Below are 12,112 nucleotides of genomic sequence, written 5' to 3'. Positions count from 1 at the left end.
TGGGACTACAGGCATGAGCCACAGTACCCAGCTTTAGTATAGATCTGATGCACAGATGTGTTACACAGAGGAGAAGGTGCACAAGAAGGACATACCCGAGAGAGGGTGTAGGTGTGGCTTGCTCTAGGAAAGAGTCACTCAACTCTCCTCTTAATTTTTTTCTAACATCATAGAATTCTATGTGTGTAGAGAAAAACTGAGCAAACAGTACAAGTTCTTCTCATATTTCCCTTCCACCTCCGTTCATTCCGCTTGTTGGCATTTTCTAAGAGTTCGGTTGATTTGAAGCACATTTAAGAAACACCTGCTGACACGTTGTTGTTGACCAACGCTCATAGATTACATTAAGGCTCACTGTTGGCACTCAACTGAAGTGTTGACAAACACACAGTGCCACATACCTGCCATTATAAGATCATATAGAATAGTCTTGCTGTCCTAAAAATCTCCTATGCATCTCCTGTTCATCTCTGCCCTCAAACCCTGGCAGCTAATGACCCTCTTTCTATCACCATAACTTTGCCTTTTCCAGAAGGTCCCATAGTGGAATTCAACAACTGTAGCCATTTCAGACTAGCCTCCTTCAGTTAGTAATATGCAATTAATGTTGTTTTGTATGTTTTCTTGCTTTTTAAAATCGGTGAATAGTACTCTCTTGTATGGGCATAGTTTGTTTATTCATGTACTTACTAAAGGAAATCTTAGTAGCTTTCAGTTTCCAGCTATTATGAGTAAACCTGCTGTAAAGATTAACAACAAATAGATCCATTTATGTGAGCCTATGTATGGTTTTCAGCTCAGTTGGGTAAATGCCTAGGAGTGGTTGCTGGATCACATTGTTTGGCATTATGTATCCTTAGCTTTCCCAGAACTTACTGTATAGGCCAAGCTGACCTTGAGCTCAAAGAGATCGACCTGCCTCCGCTTTTGCCTTCAGTGTGCAGGGGTTAAAGGTGTGCACCACCATGCTCAGTCCTGATGCTTCTTGTATACAGCAGTACTGGGGGTGTGGGGCATCACCTTACCATTTTCTTTTTTTTTTTTTTTCTTTTTTTTTTTTTTTTTTTTTTTTTTTTGGTTTTTCGAGACAGGGTTTCTCTGTGTAGCCTTGGCCATCCCGGACTTGCTTTGTAGACCAGGCTGGCCTCGAACTCACTGCGATCTGCCTGCCTCTGCTTCCCGAGTGCTGGGATTAAAAGCGTGTGCCACCACGCCCGGCTCACCTCACCATTCTTATAGAGGAGGGGAAGGCATATATTTCCTGTTGTCTCAATCGCCATTCTTTAATGGCTTGTCATGTTGCACACCTTTTTAGGTTTATTTGACATCTATAATCTTAGTGAAATGCCTGCTCAGATCATTTGCCTGCATTTCAATAGGATTGTTTATTTTCTATAGTTAGTAGGCTTTAAAAGGGTTCCTTATCTTCATATGTTTTACAAATGTTTTCTCTGGGTCGACAGTTTTCTCAAGGCCTGTCTTTTCATTCTCTTAATAATGTCTTTAATTTTTTTCATTTAAAAAATGTATATGGGTGTTTTGCCTGTACATGTGTCTGTGTACCGTGTGCTTGCAGTTCCCATAGAGGACAGAAGAGGGAAGGCTTCAGAACCCCTGGGACTGTAGTTACAGATGGTTGTGAGCAGCCATGTCTATGCTAGGAATCAAACCCTGATCCCAGCAAGCGCTCTAAATGGCTGATACGTCTTTTCAGACATCATCATCATCATTGTCACCATTTAAATTACATTTTAAATTTATTTTGTGTGTATATGTATACAGGTGTGTGTGTGTGTGTGTGTGTGTGTATATGTATGTGTGTGCATACATTGTTAGTATGTCCCTGTAGAAGTCAGAGGACGACTTGCAGGAGTTAGTTCTTACCTTCCACCTGTGGGTCCCAGGGGTTGAATTGAACTCAAGTTGTCAGGTTTGGTGGCAAGTGCCTTTGCCTGCTGAGCCATCTCACTGGCCCACTTGATAATCTCTCTTACAGAACAGAAGTTTTTCCAGTTTTAACAAGTTCAACATTTTTTTTATGAATTGTGCTTTTGAAGTTGTAGCTAATAACTCATCACAAAACCCAAGTCACCAAGATCTCTCCCGATACAATCTCATGGGAACTTAGCTTTATTATTTTTAAAATTAAAATGTAATTTCATCATATTCCGCCTTCCCTTTCCTCCCTCTACTCCTTTCCATGCCTCCCTCTTTGCTCCCTCTTTGCATCATGGCCTCTTTTTAACTGTAATTCACACACACATACACACACACACACACACACACACACACACACACACACACACACACGAGATTCAATTCAATATATAAACAAAACCTTCTCGGCCCACTTAATGTTACTTGTATGTATAAGATGTCAGGGATGACCCACTTGGTCTTGGGTAACCACTTAGGGGACCCAGGCCTGGGAAAGACTGATTCTCCCACTCTCAGCATCCACTCATTTGCCTGTGGTCCCTGAGTCCTAGGGTTATAGATGTAGTAGTTGGGGCTATGTACCTATTCCCTGCATTTGGCCACTTGTGGTTTTCTGTTACATTCCTCATCTGTTGCAAAGGGATAGTTGTTGTTGTTGTTGTTGTTGTTGTTGTTGTTGTTTTGTGGGGGTGGGTGGGCTTTGAGCTTTGGTTTTTCGAAACAGAGTTTCTCTGTATAGCCTTGGCTATCCTGGACTCACTTTGTCAATCAGGCCAGCCTCGAATTCATAGAAATCCGCCTGCCTCTGCCTCCCAGTGCTGTTCATTTCTTCCCTCCCTTGGAAGGTTGCATAGGAATCTTTCAAGTTAGATCCAGCTTGACTTCTCAGGGTCTTATGTCCAAAGTGCATGATGTCTTCTTCAGAAATAGGCAGTTGCCTTCAACCTATGGGAGGTAACCAAGGGCAACAGCAAGTCTGCATTGTTTGGGAGGGTCTCTTGGATCCCCATGACCAGCAACTCTAAAAGAGTTTCTTATGCTCAGTATTTGGGTCTTTGTTAGATAGTCTATGGATCTTGGTGGGGAGAATTGCCAGCCCAAGTGGTATAACTTCATTTAAACTGTATGTATATACGCAGACATTGTTGTATTGCATATAAATCTAGGTAAATAAATAACAGGGTTCCTGATGGCTTTGTCCAGACACCATGGGTGTTATTTGCTGTCATCCTTTCTATTATTGACTTTCCTCTCCCACCCCCAGTCAGGGATGGCCCCAATTTCACCATTTCCCCTTTAAACCACTTGTCATGTAGTCTTACCTTTTACATTTAGGTCTATGATAGACTAGGGTCTACTTTTTGTGAGCAGCCTAAGATCTGTTGCTGGTTCCTATATGGGTGAGCAGTTACAGCTCCCTTTGTTGCCTCTAATTCATTCCATCGTCTTCTTGCTGTGCTCACTGTGGTCTGTGTTTCTGGGCCCCTGATCCACTGTTAATTCTTTCACCAATGTCACGCCATCATGAATATTCTAACTTTAGAACAAACCCTGAGGTTGGGTGGTATCAGTCTCGCAACCCTGCTTTTCTTTGTCATCATTGTAATAGTTCTCTAAGATTTTTGCCTCTTCATATATGTTTCAGAGTCAGCTTGTGATACCCGACAATAACTAGCGGGGAGGTTTGGTTGACATTGCATTGAATCTGTAGACCTAGTCGTGAAGTGACAACTTACTTAGCACTAGTGTTGACTTTAATCATCTCTAATTTATCAGAATTTTATATTTTCCTCATATACATCCCATACATACTGTGTGAGCTTTAAACACAAATGTTTCCTTTTGTTATTTGGTGCTATTAGGAAATATTTTATGCATGATTTATTTAATTCCCAAAATCACCTTATGAGCTAGATTTTACCTTCTTTTTACAAATGGGAAAACTGATGTTCAGAAAGCTTGTCCATCTGTCCAGTATCACACAACTGACAAGTAAGTGGCAGAGTTGAGATTTAAGTGTCTAGGGTTACAGCTCAGAGTTACATGTGCAAAGCTTTGAGTTGATCTCCATTTAAAAAAAAGAAGAAGAAGAAGCTGAGAGTTTAAAACTAGGTCATCTGGTCTCAGACTTTCTATTGTGGACAGTAAGGGCATCCTGCCTTCAATACAGCCTGTGAGGAATCACATTCTAAACTTAGAAAGGATAGTGCTTTTGAATCTGGGTCTGCTTTGCACTTAGCTCAATGCACGGATGTGAGGAACTTACAGTGATATCTTTGTTACTCTCCAGAAACCAGAAGACCGGCCACCCTTCTCCCAGCTGTTAAGTCACCTGGCTGAAATCGCAGAATCTGGACTTTAGCAGGGACTCATTGACCAGCCACAGCCGTGGATCCTGAGTGAAGGAAAAATTACCTTTTTCCAGAGCATTAAAAGCTGCCACCAGCGCAGGACCACCAGAGGTGCCTGGACCTTGGTGCCAGCTCCTATGCAGCTCCGACTGCAGCATCCTAGATGAGGCTGGATGGCCAGCCACGGAGCCAACAGCTAGGCCACAACTGTAGCAGTGTCTCTGTGTCTACCCCACCCTAGCCTCTTGTCATATGCTGTCCTCAAAGCCCCATCGCCTGCTCTTAGAAGCGTTTCTTCCCTTTCTTAGCAGTAGGGAGAAGCAGATGTGGGCCACATTCTTCTTTTTATTATTATTTTAAACATAGGTCGAATGTTCAAGGGACCTTTTATTTGACCCAATGGCACAATATCCCCATTTGTGCATGGAAGAATTGGAAGATTCATTCTTTTTCTAAGAAATACAAGAGGTGATTAAGCCAGAGTGTTCTACTGCTGTGAGGCTGTCAGCCACAGCTTCCTGCCACACATGAGGTGGAGTGGCTGCTTGTGCCAGAGACCGGATGTCATGAGGTTTCAGAGCACACTGCCACCTCTCTTTAATGGAGCATAGTAAGCTTCATTGGGTTGGTAGAGTGGGATGGCCTATTCAAACCCCGTGGCTGGACCATTGGGTGTCTGAGGTTGGTCAGAAATGAGAAGGACTTTGATGGTGGGTTATCAACAGGTACAAAACAAGGCTTTGGGTCGTCACTGATTCAATGACCCTGTTTTGTAGTGAACCACGTGGATGACTACATCTCCTGTTCTGTGCAGAACGCTGAGGCAATGACTCCAGAATGTTCATCGTCCCAGCCTCTCAGGAGTGGCATATACTCTGCACTGCCCATCTGAGCCAACAGAGGGTAGCATTGTGCTGGTCCGTGTGGCCTTGAAACTTTGGGGTTCTCTTAGGCCTTTGGGGTCTAGCAGTTTTAAGGTTGAGATGTCAAGACACTCAAGATCTTAGCAAAAGAAGGAGTTTGCTCTTGCCCAGACTATCTGGAAGGAAATAGAATCAAGCACTGGGAGGTACTTCCAAACAGCTCACGATGTCTACTGTGGATTGGCACTTACACAGGTGACATGAATATATCCTGGGTACAAGCCATTCCTGGAGAATCACAGTTCATACCAACCCAACAACACAGTATTATTGGTGTTTACAGAAAGTGGACTTGGTCTTTGAAAAGGCAGACAGTTGCCCTGAATGACAGACCTGGGAAGGACAGAGATTGAAATACCATTCAAACATAACACCAGTGCAGCCTCTTATTTCAACACTGCCTCCTACTGAGAATGGATTGCTGAGCAGGTTAGTACAAGAGTCCTTAAGCAGTACAGCACCAGCCAGTGATGTCGCTCCCGCATAGAGCACTAGGGACGTAAGCTCTTCTCTTTCTCCATTTTCATCCTCACCTGGATCTGAGTTCACAACCTTGGAGCTACTCAAAATTAACCCCTTCCCTCTCCCAACCTACCAGAGTCACATTGCCTGAGGCCTTCCTTTTATACAAGAGCTTCAAAGGGGGCTTTCAACTAGTCTCCTGCAGAGGTTTGCTGTAATTATCCCTTGACCTGTAGATCTCTTGTGAAGAGGACTATTCCCTGGTGGCAGACGGACATACTTGATTCTCCCCGTGGTGCTCCTAGAGAAATAAGCAGAGCCACATGGCATTTGGGCTGGCTTAAGACACAAATGCATCACTTGCGGCCATAATCACTGTGTCCAGATAAAGCTCTGTCATTCAGAAAACAATCTTCCTCAACTGGCCCACAATCATCCCTGTTTACTTCTTGGCCTATTGTGCATTCTCTTTTCAGAACCTGTAATTAGGAGACAGTTTCTGGGACATTCAACCTAGAAGATAAACAATGGAACTGAGAGATGTCTGTGGTGTGGTGTAGGAAACTGGCCCCCTTATGTTGGAATTGTCTTCCTTAACCTCAGATGCACAGAGGCTTTGCTGGAATGTGGGCACCGCTCACTCCAGTGTCCTGTGTGGCTACACAGGGTTCTCTTCTTCTGGTTTCTGTCTTCCATTTTTGCAAAGGATACCCTGTGTTCACAGAGAATTCTTGATGAAAGGTTTTGGTTTGAGTTGTACTTTGTAGGTCTTGTGATTTGTAATGTTTGGAAATATATATTTATACCTGGATCAGAAGAGTATTTATTTGCTCGTGTTCAAGATTAAAATTACTGCAGATAGGTCTTACCCTCTGTAGAGGCCACAAGTCAACAGTAGCATATGGCAAAAATAAAGCTATATGTTTTACAAATGTAAGGTCTGTGGCTTGTTGCTTAAATGTAAATAGTCACATAGTAAAGAAATAAAAAGGAAGGGCATGGCTGTTCCTAGTTATGGCAGAGGAGAAGGTTTATTGTACATATGTGGGAGAGCACAGCCAGAGGCAGAGACATCTGGGAGAATCCAAAGTGAACATGACCCTGAGCTGGGTCATGCGAGGAGATAGGGGAGGAGAGAGGGGAAAGCCAGAAGAGCCAGGAGAGTAAAGGGAAACCAAAATGGCTGGATTATATAAAGAAGGACATCCCAACCCCTGGGCTGCAGAAGTTTAGGATAGTGGGGGGGGGGGTGCCAGAGACTCAGGGATGCTGAGAGAAACCGGTAGGTCAGGTCGGTTTCAGTAGGCACCTCAGTTAGCCATTTGTCCCCAGTTTAGGACCTAACAGTCTCATCTTTCACAAGTAAAAACTACTCAGCCCTCAGTGGTGTCATATGCACCCAACACGTCATCAAGTGTTTTCCGAATGCCATGCACTAGGCACAGGGTACAGATGCTCACAGAAACTAAGACAGAAGACCAGAAGCTGCTAGCGGAGAAGTCAGAGGCAGCATCGCGTAAGGTTAGAACACAGCAGTTAAAACAATGAAAGTGCTGTCTGTCGAAGAAGACTCTAAGAAAAAGGTGACAAAATTGGCCCAGGCCAGGATGACATGGAGGAAGTTTCCTGGCACCTAATTCCTCACAGCCAGGCTATGACCAAACAGTCGAAGGCTTCATTCTCAGCTATTAAAGAGATCTTCATTTAACAAGATCCAGGCAGGAACGATGCACACTAACTCTGGGGAGCGCTCCCATAGAGAATATAACATCTAATTCAGTTTTGGAGATAAATTATATGTATTTTTAGGAAAGAAAGTGGGCAGAAATAATAGAAGTATTTTGCAAGTTGAGGCAATAAAATATTTGGGGAAGTAATTTGTTGTTTCTGGGGCATCAGTGTGTGTGTGTGTGTGTGTGTGTGTGTGTGTGTAGGTACAAGCATATGTACTCACATTTGCTGTGAGATGGCAAGAATGACCAGCAGTGGCTGAATTGAAACATTATAAATTTAGGCGTATTTTAAAAGTCTGGGATGATGAAATTTTACTCTTAAGGCAAAAATGTCATTGATCAGGAAGAGAGGGTCAAATATGCATTTAAAATACATTCTAACTGCAGTCGAATGAGTGGAATTGAGAAAGGCAAAGTTGATGGAAGAGAAACACACTCCTCAAGTTTGTCTCCAGTACTTGCTCACAGCGTCAGGCCACTGACCATACACACTCACTGTCCGTTGTGGGGTGGCATGCAGTTACTGTGATTCAGAGTTCCTCGGCCATTGCTGACAGTAATAAGTAGTTACTCCTCCTAAAAAGTGGATTACAAGCTTGGTTATCAGGGTTTGGGTGTGTCGGTGCCTGGCACGTCCCGGCTCACAGATGCTCATGCCCGCTGCACGAATCAGTTGCTGCTCAATGGGCCATTAGGCATGGGGAGGAAAGCCCAGGCCTTTGACTGATCTGTGTCTAGGACTCAGGTCTGGGCTTGGTCCCTGCCTAGGATATCATCACACGGGAACGTTCTAAAGGAGGGTGGACAAACAGACTTGTTCCTTGAGATTCTTCCCACAGGCCCCCTTCTCCCTGAATCTCTCAGCATACAATCCCGACATTCTAAGGAAGAGGCAGAAGATATCCCAAGAACTAAGCTGGGGCATGTGGTTAAAGGAAGAAGCCGCATTTGAGAGGTGAGCATGTGCTTTGAGGTTACAATGTGTTCATTTGCAACGTCCTTAAGAGAGGTCCTGGAAGTTTACTGCACCAAAGCCTACTCCCTAGAATCAGCATATGAAGGGTGATGTAAGCATTTTGTGGATGGGGGTGCACATCTGAGTATTTAAACAATGACATCAAGATCCAACTCTCCCTGCCCCCATCCAAGTCACCCTGCAGCTACTTGACAGGACCCCAGACCTCCATTTTAACTTGCTAGATCCCAGACCCATCCCTACCAGGAACCCCGTTAACCTACCCACTTGGTGCAGAAACATATTAGTGCATTTCTTTCTCTCTCTTCAGAGAGTTTCTATTTGCATGACGATTAACATGGGAGATTCACAGCTGGCCAAGGTACAAAGACTAAGAGACTGTGGAATGTTCAGCCCCAGATGGGGTCTCTATATCACACTACCTCCTCTCAAGACTCATGGATCATGGTGGAAGAGGTGATGGAAAGACTGTAGGATTAAAACACAGCAGTGATCTCTGAACGCAAGGGCAGCTACACACATGAACCCACAGCACTTAGCACAACCTGCACCAGCCCCATGCATGCTCAGTCCAGACCAAAGCCCGGCATGGAGCAGGGACATGAAGTCCCACCCCAAGCAGAGGAGCATTGGCAACTGACAACTTCTGGGAAGAGAGGGTTGGTTTGATTTGGTTTTTGGTTTCCGGGGTTTTTCTGTTTTGTTTTGGTTTTTGGTTTTATGAGATAGTGTGTCTCTGTGTAACAGCTCTGGCGTGTCTTGGGCTCATTTTGTAGACCAGGCTGGCCTCGAACTCACAGAGCTCCACCTACTTTGTTAATAAGAGTCCAAGTGGACTGATACAAAGAGTCATCACTCACAGTCCAATGGCATGAGGTGATCACTTGAACATGGAAAGAGTCACAGGAGAATGCTGCCTTGAGAGGCAAAAGCTTCTGTAAGGGACAAAGGAAGCCCTCCCCTGCTGTCCTCCCTTCCTCTAATCTACTGCCAGGACCTCATGTTTATCCAGCCCAACTGGAGGCTAGGTGATAAGGGAGACCTAGCAGAACAGTCCAGAGAGGTCAGTCTCAGGGGCAGTAGGCAAAATAGCAAGATAGGGGTGGGCCTGGGGGAGCCAGATGCTGGGTACAGACACCAGGCTCTCCTGCAAAGGAGTTCACAAGCTGGTATTGTAGCCAATGCAGAAGTGCATACCGCTGTGCCTCATTGTGGGTTCTACATTGGACTAGTAGCTGTAACTTATTCTGTGATCTTCTCCATGCAGATTCACAATTGAGGAAAACAGAATAGTGTGCCTCTCTCTCTCAACTCTCGTGCTGTGGTCTTTTCATGGTCTACTTAACGCCACATTATTGTGCTTTATGCTGGTGGATTTAGTGTTTGATATGGCAGCATAATGGAGTAATAAGGGGTTGGTTTTATTTTTGGTTTGCATTTTTCATAATGCAAACAAAAACAAAAAAGCAGGAAAAGGTATCAGATAAGCTTTGTTTGAGCAGAAGCTTAGGGCTGCTAACCGCAGTATAGGATAATGAATGAAAAGAGAGTAGTAGGGGCTGGGTGGGATGCTGGCACAAAACACTGGATCTCAGCTTCAGCACCACATAGGATGAGTGTAGTGATGCCTGGAAACCGAGCAGGGAGACGAAAGAAGGACGGTCAGAAGTTCAAGGTCATCCTGGACCACAATGCAAGGTAAGGCCAGTCTCTTGAGACCCTGACTCAAAAAAAAAAAAAAGTTCATTAAATAAAGCTGGTTTTGAATAGGAAAATGCATGAAACACACACACACACACACACACACACACACACACACACACACACACACACACTTCGTTGATTGGCTAAGAAACTGTGACTAAGGATGCAGGGGCCTTATCCTTTATTTACCCATAGAAACAGTGGCTCAGAACTTAACGAATTCAGCCTGTGTGCATGGTCACTACTGAACTTTGGGTAACAAGAACTGTCTATAATTAGAAAGGGCCGTTGTTGGTTATCAGATGGAGATGTCGTCATAAAGCCGTCAAATATACAAATAAGTACACACAGCTAAGGAGCCAAGGAGGGCATCACAGAGGAAGTGGAGTGTAAGCCACAGTGTGAAGGGTGCATGGCAGTTCCTGGGAGAGGAGCTCTGCATGGGCACTTTAAGCACAGTCAGCACGCACTATTCTACCTTCTCTCCCTGCCTTAGTCTACATTAGGACCAACCAGTAGACTTGAGGCCCAAGGCAGCACACTCCAGCCATAGTCGCCCTAGCACATCACACATCACTCTTTTGTTAAAGGAGCCTGGCAGATTCAGATTCCTCTCCCTCTTTGGTCGAGGACCCCACTCCCACCCCTCCACACCCTCAGAGCTACTATGGAGTTTCCTGTTTCTCAAAATCTGATTCTGGGTTAGATGTGCCCGTGCCCACAAACTGAGACAAACAACTCAGACATTTGCTTGCTTTCCTGTTGTAGCCCTTCTTGAAGCACTTTGTTGCCCAGGGCTGTTTGAGCTTCCCTTTTTGATGATCCCTTTGTAGGGTAACATCAGGAGTAGGTGTCTCAGTCAAGGAAGCAGTAGCAGAGAGGTTACTGATGCGCTTCGGGGTCGCGGCGGTTAGACTGAGAAGGTTAAAGTCCTGTGTCTTCCTTAGGGATCATTCAAAATGCAATCCACGTTTAGTAATAGCAATGCTAGCACCCATTCTTGAGCGTTTCCATGTACCAGACTCTGCTTACTTAGCCTGTCGTCAGAGTCATTTTGTTTATCTTTCGCTGGGGGCGGGTATACAGGAATATCTTCTCAATTTTAGAAATAAAGAGAACAGGGCTCAATGAGTTGTGGAAATCAGTCACAGTGATTAGACTTGATTGGTGAGTGCAATTAGTAAGCGGAAAAATGGGTGCTTCAAGTCAGCCCTGTCTATCGCCAAGTGCCAGTGCTCTCACCCATTCTGTGACAGGATTATGGAGCCCCTGGCCTCTGAGTGAGCAACAGGACCTGGGACTGTGCTTCAGTTTCCCTGTTCTGTTGTAAGTCTGCTCAGGTTTTATAAGATCCTGTGTGTTAGTTATTCTCCGAAATGATGGTAAATGGGATTTGTTTAAATAAAAATTAAATCTTACCATCAAGGTCTGAGGCTCAAGGGAGGTTAGGTCTTTTGCTGGGCCAGAAACAAATCCAGTGGCAGAAATACAGCAGGGAGGGAGGGTACGCCTTTTCGGGTGGGTGGGGTAGCAATGTCTCAACTGTAAAGCAAGTCCTTCGGGTCCCCTCGATAACGTGACAGAGCTGCATGGTAGAGTGTTGTGAGCATGAAAGGCCAGCCTTACAAAACCCCTGACCCAGGGGCTGGCTCCCAGTGAACAGTCAATGAATATCAGGGCAAATGTAAAAGTTTCCTTTAGCAAATACTTTTAGAGCCTAAGGAAGACCAAAGCAACCTAGTTCCCTAGAGAACGATCTAGAGTCTGGGACCAGTCAGGCTTCTGTAACCTTTCCCCTTTCTGGGCCTGGTCCTCCCATCCAGAAAATGAGGCAATGTAGAACATTATGAAGTGAACAGTCTAAATTACAAAACTGATCATGAAGCATTTCTTTGCTTGCTAGCAACATGAATGCTTACAACCAAATATGAAGTGCCACATAGTAAGGACACAGTGGCATCTCCTTTTTCCATTTGGAATTATACTTAGTATTTCCTCCATTTACCACTTATACCCCCCTTTTTT

The 12,112-nt window shown here is 44.6% G+C and overlaps 1 protein-coding gene across 1 annotated transcript in view; it reads left to right on the top strand.

Annotated features, from left to right (window-relative positions):
* Positions 1–5,686, top strand: part of Itk (IL2 inducible T cell kinase) — a 69,955-nt gene extending 64,269 nt beyond the window's left edge. Inside the window, exon 17 of the mRNA XM_051167309.1 lies at positions 4,229–5,686. Within this exon, the coding sequence (XP_051023266.1) occupies positions 4,229–4,300 (72 nt within the window). The 3' untranslated portion in view covers positions 4,301–5,686. The remainder of the gene's footprint in view (positions 1–4,228) is intronic.
* Positions 5,687–12,112: the final 6,426 nt, after the last annotated feature.

The sequence above is a fragment of the Acomys russatus genome, chromosome 25, assembly GCF_903995435.1.
Source record: "Acomys russatus chromosome 25, mAcoRus1.1, whole genome shotgun sequence".
In the NCBI taxonomy this organism is placed as follows: Eukaryota; Metazoa; Chordata; class Mammalia; order Rodentia; family Muridae; genus Acomys; species Acomys russatus.
The sequence above is the reverse complement of the archived record's forward strand: the minus strand, read 5'-3'. Positions and strand labels throughout refer to the sequence as shown.